Source organism: Oxyura jamaicensis, chromosome 7 (genome assembly GCF_011077185.1).
Source record: "Oxyura jamaicensis isolate SHBP4307 breed ruddy duck chromosome 7, BPBGC_Ojam_1.0, whole genome shotgun sequence".
NCBI lineage: Eukaryota > Metazoa > Chordata > Aves > Anseriformes > Anatidae > Oxyura > Oxyura jamaicensis.
This window is the reverse complement of record NC_048899.1, coordinates 34,020,511-34,034,866: the sequence shown is the minus strand read 5'-3', so window position 1 is coordinate 34,034,866 and position 14,356 is coordinate 34,020,511. Positions and strand designations below refer to the sequence as shown.

At 36.8% G+C, this 14,356-nt stretch overlaps 1 protein-coding gene and 1 long non-coding RNA gene across 6 annotated transcripts in view; one reads left to right on the top strand and one right to left on the bottom strand.

Annotated features, from left to right (window-relative positions):
* LOC118169747 (von Willebrand factor D and EGF domain-containing protein-like) overlaps positions 1-14,356 on the top strand; it is a 177,432-nt gene that overhangs the window by 117,873 nt on the left and 45,203 nt on the right. For all 5 annotated transcript variants that reach the window (XM_035331308.1, XM_035331312.1, XM_035331309.1 and 2 more), the window contains one exon: positions 1,048-1,212. In XM_035331308.1, the coding sequence (XP_035187199.1) occupies positions 1,048-1,212 (165 nt within the window). The remainder of the gene's footprint in view (positions 1-1,047; positions 1,213-14,356) is intronic.
* LOC118169748 overlaps positions 1-14,356 on the bottom strand; it is a 188,960-nt gene that overhangs the window by 150,252 nt on the left and 24,352 nt on the right. The gene's annotated exons all lie outside the window — the stretch shown is intronic.

Genomic DNA, 14,356 nt, shown 5'->3' with positions numbered 1-14,356 from the left:
AGACCACGCTTTGAGCATAAATGAAATATTGACGTGACTTCAGCAGGTGCTTTCCCCAGTATATTTGTGCCTGATGTCAGTACAACAGGACTCTGAGCACTGCAGCACCCTCTAAGAGGTGTGTGTGTCTGCACATTGCTTATGTTGACCCACTTGTAATCAGTATTCCAATTTTGTACTGAAGTTGTTGCTTTTTTTTCAGTTTTGTACTGAAGTTTTTATACAGATACACAAAGGTTTTTATACTTTTGTATATCTGTACTAGGCAAGCCAACAGCTAACTAGAACACACCTCTTACAGGTGATCTGTCATAATGTCATAGGCAAGGTGCAAGGATAATGCTGAAATACTTGAGAATCATGATAGAGACCTCACTGGAGGCAATTAAAAAAGATCTACAACCATCATTTAGATTTTATTCATCATCTGTTCTCTGTCGACACTATTAAACACTTCACAGGGAGTTCATTATTCAGTGACATCATAAGTGATAAAATACTATATAGTACCAGAGTGTTTAATTTTTCATATATTTCTAAGATAATTAAAATAGTCTCTTGTCATACAAGGTTCAACACGTTAAGGATGATTTCTAGATCAGAAACATATGCACTTGACTGTGAATTTTTAAAAGTAAGCTATATGTACTGTAAGGTTTGATGATTACTTTCTAATTATAGAAGACCAGAAGGATGTCAGAATAATACCATTTCTTACTCAGATAATCTCTCACTTGTGCTGAAAATTACAGTTTCTATATTATCTTTGAAAAACGCCAAAGAACTTTGAGTAATAAACTTGAAAACATGCAATTAGAGGACTAATAAATCTTACTTTAATGAGAAACAGCTGTTCTGTTACGCTGTGCCTACAGGACATTCTCATGTTTGGCACAAGGTTTGGGAACATTCTGCATTAATTATTCTTCAAAAGAATAAAAGCAGTTATAAAACTTTAGCCCGGCTCAGACAGTCACACTTAATTTTATATATTCATTTCATTTGAGAAATTATAAATAAATGTGCTTGAACTTCCTTTTTCCCTAGGTCAAGTAGCGCCTCTGTCCCATATTACTACCTGTGCCAACAGGCCGTGTTTTCCTGGAGTGTTGTGTTTTGATCGGAAACCCCCTTACATTGGATATGTCTGCGGCCGATGTCCACCAGGGTTTTTTGGAAATGGTCGAATCTGTAGCAAGGTCCCCAGACAAGGTACTTACTCATTTCTGGAATTTTAAAAAAAGGTTTTGCAGACAAAGGCTGTAAGCGAATATGAACTAGTATGGCATTACACTGCAATGCGCTTTAGAGTCAAACCCCGAAGCCTTTTTTCTGACTGTGAACACTCTTACCTGACAAGCAGCTAGCAGGTCTTATTTCAGGAATCTCAATCTCTCAGGAATGAGATTCACCTTCTCATTTGCCACTAGGGAGAATTCTTCACAACGGGACTTACTAGATAGTATGAATCACCACATCTGTGTTTCTGCCACAGCACTGGCATATGATTTCAAAACATGTTTCCTCCTCAGTAAGATGGAAACATGACACATGACAGTACCACTCTGTTTTCCTCGTCTCCTAATTCTTTTGCTGCAAGGCATCTGTTCTCCAAGGTGACCTGTGAAGATGATGATAAACAAAGTGCCATGTACGAACAAGTCTACCAACAACTGAACAACGGATAATTAAAACATTTCAATAGTATCCTTCATAGCCTGAGCAGCATTCTTCCTTCAGGAGTTCTGAAACTCAGACGGTCCCATTAATCTCTGAGGACTGATCATTAGAAGAGGTCTTCTGCTGTGATAAAATAAAAGCTGGGTCCTGACCTCAGGCAGAAAATGGCAATAGCATAGCAACCATTCATCAGTCATCCAATCTTGCATTCTCTCAGTGAAATTCTCATAATTCAATGCATAGTTCTCTAGGGACAGTCTGGATGGTTGTCCCCTTTTCACTGCACAGAGCGATTTGCCAGGAGAACTGATGTTTACTCCTTAATAAGAGTAGTTATTAGGTCAGGTTCCCTGGTTTCCCTCTAAATCTTTTTCTTAAGCATGCAAGACAGATTCACTGAAAACCCATCAAATTGTTCCCCAGCTTCCTACACAGACGAACCTACCTTCATTACCCATTCTGTATCCAAATCAATGGCTGTTGCCTTGGTGTTATATTTTAATGAACACTATTAAAGCGGAACTGATTTCACTGTTTAGAGTACGTATTGTCCAGACTTTTTGAACTCCAAATTGATTTGAGCTAGTTCTCGAAATCTAAAGGTCACCAAGAATACAACTAACATTTTTCTTCCTCTGACTAGCAATGAGTATGTACAATGTATTAGTTTGTCGGAGTCACAAAGTCAGCTATTGACTGTTCTATAACTTGGTAAGCTGTAAAAGCAGTTGAGTAAAAAAATATAAATCACTGTGCATATAAATAAACGAACATTTCTGTTATTGCCCAAAGCTGCACCCTGTCATTAACAGGATAATGGGATATACATTGTATACCCAAAGGTCATTTAAATGTTGTTAAGTAGAACAGATATTCTACAGATATAGATATTGGTATAGTAAATCAGACACACACGGTACATATAAACATTAACCGATAAATTTGTGTATGTTCTAAAAAGGAAGCACAGTCAGTAGTTGCCATTTACTATGATTTACACCTGTCATATACAGCTCCAGGCAAGACTTAAGAAATACCCCAAGTATGATGATCTGAAATGAATACACACTTCTTTCAAAAGGGAGCTGGATATCTGAGGCTGTGAAGTTCCTCTTTTTCCTTGAATATGTAAACTAAATCAAGGACTTCTTGCTACATATACAGCCATGCAACCTGTGGAGGGGTGAAAATGTTTTTTTTGTTCCATAAGAGCCTTATATTCACTCACGTGAATTATATCATAATATAAACAATGAGAATCTTTACCTCCCTTCTCAGTCTTAGAAACAGTTTTCATTTGTCAGGACTTCAGGAACCGTAATTGCCTTATTTTATATCTTTCTTGCCTTATGCAAGATGTCTGTATGGGCAAGATCAGCCTTTAAAATAATCATGCGCCTCAAGGTTAAATGAGAATAGTCATTCATTTTCATATTTAGAAATGAAAGTAATTGCTGCAGCTATATGAAAGTTCTAATTTATAACCAAAATGATCGGTTTAACTCTCTTTCACGTGTGCTTTGCTAGTTCAAGCAGAAATATTGTATAACACTGATGATTAAAAGATATCAGACAAAAAGGAATGAACTTTCAATTAATTTTATGTACAGTTATGGATAATGAATATTGTGAAATCCTCCCTGTTAGAATAACTTGTAACTTATGCTATCAGTCTTCAAACAAAACAGAACAAATCCTCTTCAGCTTGTTACAGTGCTTATTAAGGCATTGAGATTACACGCCATTTTCTTCCAACTCTACTAACTTCAATGTAAAAATTCTCGTTAATTCCTTTTTTGTACTTTATTGGTTGTTTTTGACATGAAGTTGTACTCAGTTGTTACTATTTAATGATTAAGGTATGTGTGTTTTCATATAGAAATCATAAAAATTACCCAACTGCCCTTTGTAGACTACAGAGGAGAAAAAAAAATGCCATAAGAATTTTTTTTTCCTAAGTCCCTGTTTGATGAGAATATGCACCAAAAGTCCTTAAAATGTGGTTTTAATCTTTTGATGTACTTGGCTTACTGCAAACTATATAGATTCCAGAAATAAGTTTCAAAGCTCCATTTACCTGCTCTGCCAACAGTTCAGGGCCTCATTCTCTTCTCACTTACATGTTTTACCCACTTTATATCAGGAGTCTGTACCAGTTTAAATCAACCAGACTTTGTTGAAATTATTTGTGAGGTACATCTGATTTGTCTTAAGGAAAAACCATCACCAGTACCAGAGCCTGTATGGAGTTTCATACATAAAGGGAACTGTCTAATTACATTCTCATATATACTGTTTTCAGGTAAGCCAAACAAGCATTTCTCTCCCTTAAAAAAAAAATAAAAATAAAAATAAAAATAATAAAAAAAAGAATTAGTAGCATCAACAGTCCCTTAATTTTTCTAGTAGACAATAAGGAGGAAAGTCTAAGGAACTTAAATCTGCTCAGGCTTCACTGGGCACGCTTCACATTTGTATAAAATATCTGTTACCTTTTTGTTGGAAAAGACACATCTACTAAATCTAACCGTGCAGTATCATAGGTTATATTCTTGACATAAAGAAAATGAATATATCTTAATGGGGGATGCCGGTGATGCGACTGCAGGTTGCAATATTAGTTCTCATCAGATGCTACTGGTATTTCTCTAGACTGGTTTCATCACTCACGGTCTCAGAGATACCCATCTGTTTGCACTTTCTTTCGCAGGTTAGAGAGGTAGGTGTCATCACAAAAGATTTATTTTTTTCCTATTAGTAAACCAGCAATTTTACTGGACAAAGCAGTGCCACATCCGTCACCAATAAAAGATTGTTCAGAGCCAGCTTGTTCTGCCTCTTCTGGTTTAGGGAACTGAAGATCAGGGGAGAGGATTATTTTATGATCTCTGTAATCGAGTTCTGCTCTTTCCACTCTGAACTGCTAGCACTCCTGCCCTAGTGTTTAATTTGCAGTACAGTAGACATTTGGCACTTGATATATGTGTGGATTTGCCAGCTATTTGTTATGTTTATGTTCTGTATTTTACACTATTCCAGTACCTGCAGCATGCTTCTGAACTCACTTTGATTTCACAACAGAGAGACCTCTGTGACCTTCTCATTTGCAGATGAACATCAAGGTGTGGATTTAAAAACTACATAAAATATTTTGAATTACAAGCATGGGTGTGTTTGAACACATAGTGTTCCAGAAGAGCACTAATGCCAGAAGAACATATTATTATTACCTTTTATATTAACTTTTGACCTTGAAATTACTGCTGTTATTATTAGCATTCATCATTGATCACTGTCCATGAAGAATAAATAACTCCTGAAAAACAAGACAGTAAGTGTTTCGGTCGCCAACCCAAGGTTTCAGCTTTGGAGCTAACTCCAGGAGTAGGGACCTCTTGCTGCCTGGAACCAATTAAATGAGTCTTCTTCAAAAAGGGACTAGTGAACATAGCAGAATCCTTTCATCAAACAGAATTGATGAATTTGCATTAAAAAGATCAAGGCCCAGATTCTAGTCTCGTTTACACCAGTGTAAATCAGAAGCGATCCCACTAAATGAAGAGCACTGCCCTAACAGCGTGAGCTGAGTGTTGTTCCTGGAATACAGGCTGAAAAATGTTGAAAAGTAGGCACATCATAGGCTGAACCTTCAGCTACAAAATCTGTATGTATGTAAATCTGCAGGTATAGATAGAAAATACACACTTCCCAGCACTCAGAGGATGCTTTGCGATGAGGAACCAACCAGCCCTGACACCATTTATGCAATGAGTTACAAGACTCATTTGAAGGCGGGAATCTTTTGATGCTGCAGTCATTAGCTGCAAAGTTAACTGAGATCCTTGCAGAGAAGACATAACAGAAATACAAAATAGGTGGTAAATATTACTTTGGTCTGTCTCTGTGTGGTAACAGCTCTCAGTGGCTGATTCTTGTGGGCTCGGAAGCTGGGAAGCATTGCTTCCCAAGGCCAGGGCTTCCAGCTCCTAGCACTGACTCAGGCCATTGAAACTCTGCCCACAATTCATCTTTGGAATTTGTGTTGGAAGTTGCTGATCCCTTTTCTAAACTATGTTTTAGCAATTCTATTTTTTAGTATTTCAGGGCAAAATGTACATTTTTTGCAAACTGACAAGTAATGTTGTGATGATATCTCCTTCAAGGGGGTATGTGATGAAAAGGCAGCTGAAGTGTGGTTAGAAATGACACACAAAGACATTCCATACAAATCTGGATTCATGAAAGACATATTTTTGCAAATGATATGCCAGTAATCTTCACAAGGCCAGGATCACCCGGGCATTTTGGACATAATCTATGACCCTTCCCTGCCCTCTGAGTATGTAATTGCCTCCAAAACCCCACTCCTGTACTTGTCAGGATACAAAGGGAATCAGAGAGCCTTTCTGATGGTTCTTACCTCTCTAGGGATACCTAAGAAAATATTAAGTATTTTCAGAAAAAAAACCTCAACAGTGGCCTGCGCAGTATGTGCTATGACCCAAACATGATAAATAAAGAAGGCATGGCAAGAATAATACGTTTAAATAATTTAAAAGATAAATGGTTTCCAGCTTCACTGATCCTTATACTCTGTCAATCCCGAATTTGTTAAGTGCTTCCAATCCAGATGATATATTTCGGAAATGATGTCGCTCAGCAATAGAAGCCCAATGAAGCCCAAGCCATAAAACCAGTAGGAAAGAGAACTAAGCTGTATGCCATGAATAATATTTACATTCAATCAGAGCATCAAGTACAGATTACACTTCTCTCCTACCAAGAATGTGCCACTTTTTGCTTAAGCAATCACCATGCAATCATGACTTTTAAGTGATAACAACAGCTCAGACTGCAACAAATAATCTATGGAGGATACAGGCCCAGTGAGCATCTTTTGTTTGTTTGTTTGTTTGTTTGTTTGAAGTTGACAGAACAGAGAGTAAGATCATCTCCTCTTAAACTTTCCAAGCCCATTTTATCATCTAGCTCTAATAGCACATAGCTTCTAAAGTGAGCCAACACTATTTCCATAAATTTGATAATGTTGTTGTTTTGTTAAAGGCATTTAGAAGCTTTTTGAAATTATAAGTAATTCATACTGGACAAATATCCTGGCCCCATTCAAGCAACACAAGAGTTTTGCCACTAAATGCAAAAGCAGAGCAAAAGATGGAGAAAAAGGATTCATAAACAGTACAAGGCAGAGTACAGTACTATAGGTAAAAAGATGGTGTGAAATTAATAGATTCATTATTGCTTACGACAAATTTGGGATTCTCACCATCTTGCTGTTGTTGGTAAGCAGTGACCTACAGAGGTAGGACACTCACTTCACTGAATTTATTTGCAGCAGCAGATGATATTCAATCCATGCCAATCCATGTGAATTTTGCCCAAATAATTACACATCACATGTATAGAGCTAGATCATTTCTGAAAGGACACAACAACAGTCTGTAGCTAAAACAGCACTGTTGATCCTCTAGAATTCAGGACAGAATAATCTTTCATACTGATAATTTATCACATTGAAAGTTAATCTCATATTATGACAAAAATACAAAACACATTTGTTTGATTATTTGTTTGTTTGTCTTGTTTTCAGTTCTATAGGACACAGAGAGGCACAACTGCAAAGCAAAGACCATCAGCAAAACTCCCTAGTTTTATAAATGGTGGAACAGCTGATAAATCTTATATTTTACTGAAAAATAAGAGCTCTCAACAAGAGTTTCTCCATTCTAGCACATGCTGCTTACAATAGTTATAGAATGTTGTCTTAAAAATCTTAGATTTGAATTATTTGGTTCATGATATTTTAAAATCTTCTTCAGCTGATGCCTCACAGAACAGATAGCCCTTAAACCTCTTTCTTTTGCTGTCCCCCAGATGCCTCTGGTCAGCTCATAACTTCCTCTTTACAGGTATCTGAATACAAAGAGGAAACTTTTCATCTTCTTGACGGCTATGTATGTCACTGTGTTAAATCCCTACGTGGCCTACGGAGTTTGGTTAGACTAGATGCAGATTAGCAGAACTGCCATGGGAATTCTGCAGCACACAATCTGAAAACTTATCAAAATTCCTTGTTTTTTGCCTTTTTAAAATATATATTAGGAAAAAAATAACACTATATATAATTTTCAACCAAATCAGTTGTAGTTGTGGAGAACTTATAAAAACATGATTTCACCAAAAGTATTTATATGTGCTTTTATGGTATTAAAATAGATTCATTACTGGTCTCCAGCAAAGTACAGTTCAGATTGTTTCTTGGCTTTCATATGTAAAGTAGCTCATTTTTATGTGTTTACAGCCCCAAACAACATAATTATAATTTTAGAGCATTTATTTCTTGAATCAAATAAAAAGAGAATTTCTGTAAAATATTCAAATTTAAGCTAGTTTTTCTTTGAAGAAATATTATGGATTTTCTTTTGAAGAAATGTTACAAACTTTCTTTATAAGCTATTATTACAGTTCTAAAGGATTCTACATAGATGTTTCAAAGAACCCGGCAGGGATGCTTCACTGAAGATCTGTCTTGATTTTGTCTATTTTGTGTATATCTACCAACCTGTTCAAGTCATGAGAGAGTCTGAAGGCCCACAAGGCATCATCAGATAAGAAAAGAGTTTTTATTAATTTTTCCATCTTTCTCAGTGCTGAGCTAAAGTACTGCCAATTCCTGAATAGAAAATATAATTTAGTTTAATGGAATCTATCTTAATTCTCTCTTCATAGCTGCTGAAATAATGCAGTTGTAGACTGAAATAATTGGAGAAGGTAGAATACAAAGACGAGAGGTAAAAGCCTCTGGTCTTTCAGCCTTAGGTCTGAGAGGTGGACAAGGTATAACAAAAGAATGAGCAATAAAATAGTTACAAGGGTGTTAAGAGGGTGATCCACTGTGTTTTCAAACACAACTATTCGTCTTTGCTTCCTGTGTTGTTAGCTGGATATTCAGAGAAAAATACAGGAAGAACACTTCTAAAAACTGCAGAAGGGAATGATTTAGAGCCAATGAATGGAAGGAGCAGTGAAGGAGGCAGAGTAACAAAGGAACAGAGAGCAGCAGGTCTCCCATGCAAGGGGTGAGAGTGCATGGAACATGTTGAGATTTCCCACCCCTAGGAGAGAACTTTTCAATTAAGCCCTGAAATAAACTGCCAGGTAGAAGAGGTGTTTGAGAAAACACAGCTTGTTTGTAAAAAAAAATAGCTAGTTTACAATATACATATACAATCTAAAAAAGGTATTAATAAAAATATATATTTTGATAAAGACAAAAAAAATAATCCTGTTTGGGGAGCACGCTTATATTTCTGCATTCAATAATGCTCACACCATTTTTTAAAAACACAATTTCTGGTGACACTGACTTTAAAAATTCTATTGAAAAATCATAGAAAACAAAACAAAAGGAAGTCAAACCAAACCAAACAAACAAAAAAATAAAACCCACCAGAACAACAAAAAAAAAAAAAAAAAGCCCCCCCAAACCCAACTGAGTTTATAAAGGAACAGACTACTTTATTTTCCTCAAAGGCTCACTTTTTCCATACAGCTTTGTAGTCATTGATGTCTTGCAATGCCCCTGGCACTTTGCCTACATGTGATCTCTCATCTCCAGAACTGTAAAAGCTACTCATCAGGTAGTTGCATCAGGTATCTTGATTGTAGTTTTAGAAGTTCTGGATGAAATCAGAATTGTGAAAAATATTTCAAAATGTCTGAATAAGAATTTATTTTCCTGTCCTTGCTGAATACATTTTAAGAATTAACTTTGTAGGGTGTACTAGTTCAAGAAATCTGAGACTCTACCAAACTTCCCCACAGTGTGAAGTTCTCTAAGTCTTTCTGGTCCTCTATGTCCTGTAACGTAATGTAGCCTCTGTGTTGAGGTAAGCAGTATCCCCTGAATTTACTTAAAATACAACAATGCTGAAACAAACATTAGTTTAAAGTTCACTATGTAGGAAATTTGAATGTGCATGCTTCCAAGTATATGTAAATTATAATCAATTAAATACTTACAAAGCAGCAGACACAGCCATAGATTCATTTGCTGACATTTGTGGGTATTTACCCTCAAAACAAGGAGATTCTTAAGAAAGTTTAGTGGGTGAACTGGCTGCAGATCCCAGGTTTTCTCCACAAAAAGCATTATGATAGAGTAGTACAATTTTGTGTTTTATACACACAAAACAAATTTGCATTGCAGATTTCTAAAGTATGAATGGTTTTACAGAATTGTGTATGTACAGCTGCAGCCACATTTGACAAACAAGAGTCTGCAACAGAGGAAGGAATTGCTTTAGTGCCAGCTCCATAGACTATTCCCTACTGCTCATGGCACCGGTAGGTGAAGGGGAAGAGAATTGCTCAGGTAGAAACACCAGCAACACAATCTCATTTTTGACCAGCCTGAAACATAGCTCAGGGACAGTGAACTAGATGTTCACCTTTTAATTTTATTATTAAAGCAATGAGTGAATGAATTAACCTGGCACAGAAATGACGCTTTGAGAACATGGATTTTACTGAGGCTGAATATGCCTGTACAGATGGATGCAGAGCAGTGCAATTGCTTTGCTCATGTGTTGACCTGTCTGGATGTAGGGCACGTTAGGTCCACAAGCTGTCGAGCTGCATTAGCCCAGCATGAGCCAAATAGCCTGGCTGGTTTATTCTGTCTGCCTATGCACAGCTAGTGGCTCACTCACAGAGCTTCACATCTTTCCGATTTGTGAATTCCAGATCTGGACGCTTCTTACAGAAAAGTTATTACTGGTATCCGCTATTTCCACATTTTTCAAAGAGGGGATTAACTTTTCTCTGTGCTTATTTTGTGTTTGATGTGTGTTCCTAAAATCTTTTACAACACCTCTGACTTTTCACTTTTTTGTATAAAAAATAGGTAAAGCATCATCATCACTAAACTGAAGCTACTGTCAAAATTTATAATAATATTTCAGTCTTAGTCTTTAAAGCTCTTTTGTTCCTACAAAAATAATCCTGGGATTACAACTTCTATAAAATTTGGGACATCAAAGCTGTACCTCAGTTAAGGAAGTTGAGGGATATTTCCAGTTGGGTATTCTGGGAGTTACTGTTTGTGATTGCAAGCAAAGGGACTTCAGTGACTGGGGAAATTCAACTAGCATCTAAGCATGGGGAAATTAAGGATGCTTCAGAGCAAGGGCGGGACAATCACAGTTTTATTTCCGAATATTTGGGAGAGGGAAGATTTTAGGGTACGCTTGGATGGCTAAAGAGAAGATGTAGGAATTAAATGCATTCTGAATGGAGAAAGAAGTTATGCCAGAACTTAATCAAATAAAACAGCAGATTAAGAGCTGATAGAAAAACAGAATTTCCCTGGAGCTTCCTATTGACAGCTGCTCCATTTTCCCTTTCTCACCAAATAAATACAGAAAAAAAATATTAATGCAAAAAAAAAATAGAGAGATAAAATAGGATGATCCCTAATACTCTGGTAACAAGGCTTCTTAGACCAGTGTAATTTTTCTGTTCTATCTTGACATTTTAAATAAGATATATGTGCTGGTAGATGTTTCAAATTTTAAATGATGACCCACATAGCGCAGTATGTCAGAAGAGCATTTCTCTGTCGACATTCTTCTGAATGAGAAATGTGCTAGACAGCATGTACTACTAAATGTTAATAGCTCTAAAACTACACAAATTGTAAATTTATTGAATTGTGTTAATAATGAGATGAATTCTTAAACTACTCACAGAATTCTGAAAGAGTTGCAACCTGATCAGAATTAAAGGTGCCCATAACACTTTGAACTAATAGGGGGAAGAAACCACCAACAGATGATCGTGTTAAGGAGAGGGAACAAGTCTCCAGATGAAGAGTAGGCTGTTCTGGGGGCTTTTTAGTAGAAAAAAGAACAGAGCAACACCTGGATTACAACACAGAGATTGCATATGCTGATAGTGTCTGCTACTTGTGAATGCATGAAAAAGTTACACTTATATTTAAAAAAAATAATAATTAAATTTAGATTTCTTGCTCTAATAGCTGTGAAGAGAAGCACAGCAATGAAGAAGAAACAACTAGTCATGTCTACAAGAAGTTTACAGCAAGAGCTTGATGTGTCAGCTGCTAGTTGTGGCTCAGGGTGAGGCTGTCTCCAAGGCACATTGCTTGGGAGGGAAGGTACGGAGGTGCTTGAAGCTAAGTGAAGGCTTGGGTGAATGACACTTGGGTCACTGACTTAATCTACCCTATCCCAGGCAAAGTATGAAATGCTGTCTCTCTGGAAACAGAAATGATTAGTGCCGGGGTGGGGGATGCGATTTCTCTTAATCCAAGTCTAAGTGTAGCCTGTTTCTGAAAGCTTGAAAATGAAAAAAAGAAAAAAAAAAAAAAGAAGAAGAAAAAAAAAAGAAACTCAAAAGAGAGAAAATGTATTAGATTTCTTTACTGTGTTTTAGTGGTGATAACTCACCCTGGGTTTAAGATACTGTCGAGCGTCTGCTCTGTTTATGAACTGCTATTTTCACTATGTTATAGAGCTGTTTTATTATCTCCAGAATGAACATAATCCTCTTCATATACAGTCATCTAGTAGGTCACTACAAAATGCAATTCAGGCAAGAGAAGAAATCAGAATTTGCTGTGCCTTAACAATGCCATTATGGCATTGGCAAGCATGAGCCAGATAATGGTTATGATGATTCTGATTTATAATCTTAGCACAAGCAGTACAAGGTACCTCAAACACCAGGCAAAGCTGAGGGCTTCTCCTGTAGGGGAACTCCTAAACAGGTGGAAAGTGTCCTGGTGTTGAGTTGGATGAGGGATTTAAACTTCTTTCTCTGAAATCTGGTCTCTGTCACCCTTGTTCTAATCTTCCCCAGATAGGGGAGAAAACAAAGGCATCTGTCTTTGCAGGGCCTGATCCTTCCTGGTGTTACACTGTGCTTACAGTGGTGTAATTGATAGGAATGGAGCCCATTCTATGCACAGCTGGAACAAAGCATCAAATTCTCAGTCTCTTTTCCAAGTCCATGGAAAATAAACTCAGTTTGTTCCCACTGCTGCACATTTCCCTGTTAGTATAGGCAGAATACTAACAGTAGTATAGGCAGTATATTAACAGTAGTGAAAATGCATTTTTGTACTGTCATATAACCTTGAGCACTTTGCCTTGTCATTTTTTGTGTTATTTTCATCCAGTCCAATATGTAATCATACTGTGGCATCACAGAGAAAACCAGATTCACACAATCACACTTCTGCATTGATAATGGGTTATACATTTGAAAATATTGATCGACTGCGAGGAAAATAAATTGAAGTAATACAGAATTTGAGAAAGCTGCTGACTACAGACAACTGAGTCTGCAATCTTTTGGTATATTTCTTTGTTTTGGTGTATTCAGATATCTGGAAAACTACAGAAATAAATTTTCAGGTATTCCGTACAAATGCCATCAGATTCTAATCCTAACTAAATTGCACAGTATCTTTATAAGTAAAAATATGATAAAATGAAAGCTGAAAGGACAATGATGTAGCCACGTTTGACCAATACCAAAGTTCCTGTGACAGTATCTTATGAACTTTGGTGGCCTGTGCAGAGTGGATGAGGGACCTTAATCTATACATGCAATGAACAAACAACCAAAATATTTACTGCTGTTCATTGGTAGTTTTATTTGAGGTGAAAAAAAAAAAAAAAAGAAAAAAAAAAAAAAAAAAAAAGGCATTGCTATAGGTACACTCCAAAAACATCATGCTTCCCCTAAAAAGGGAAGTAAGGAGCATCTTTGCAGGATGGGCATATCATATATCATCTAATAAGGAAATAAAAGACTTTAATTTCTCAGATAGCCAGCCTGACCCCCTCAGCAGTCACTAAAATTCAGCTAGGAGGATTACATTTGATTACAATACAGTGGAAGAGACTCAAAGCTATAATCAGTGCTCATTTAAGAAATTTGTTAGAGTGGCCATTTGGCCCTTCATTGCCATTCCTGTTGATTTCTGGTCCTTGAATCGAACTTTCTAAGGGCAGCAATAATCACCTGTTGCTGTTAACTTTCTGTGGAGATGTTTCTTTCATCTTTCTTTCTTAGGTTCATTTTAAAAAATCATTTGACTTCTCCTATCTTCTTATGCTTGTCACTGATGTCCTCCCCTCCTCAACATCTCCATTCTTCCATTCTGTTCATCTCATCATTCATCAGCCTTGCCTTGGACAGTAAAATCCATGTATTCACCTACCATTGATGCCCATAACTTGATCTACTACCACATACCACTCCAAAACGTGATGCTTCAGGGCAACAAAAACTTATCAGCCAGAAGAATGACACTGTTTACCAGCCAAATCAGCATAGGTTTGGATGCCAGGTTTTCCTTTGATCTAGTCAATGCTCTAAATTTATTTTTGACCTTTGCCAAGTGTCTTTATCTCTTTTCTTGCTAACTATGACTAATTTCTACATCAGTAGGAGTTTTATGAAAGTGATTAATATTTATATTTAAAAAGTAGAGCTACATCCCACGTGGGGTTAACCCTAGAACCAAGTGAGGTTTTTTTGTTCAGGATCCAATACATTCCATTTCCTATGGAGTGAGTACGCCAGAAGTGGTTAAAAATAGCTTCTTCCATTCATTAGAGTCAGCAGA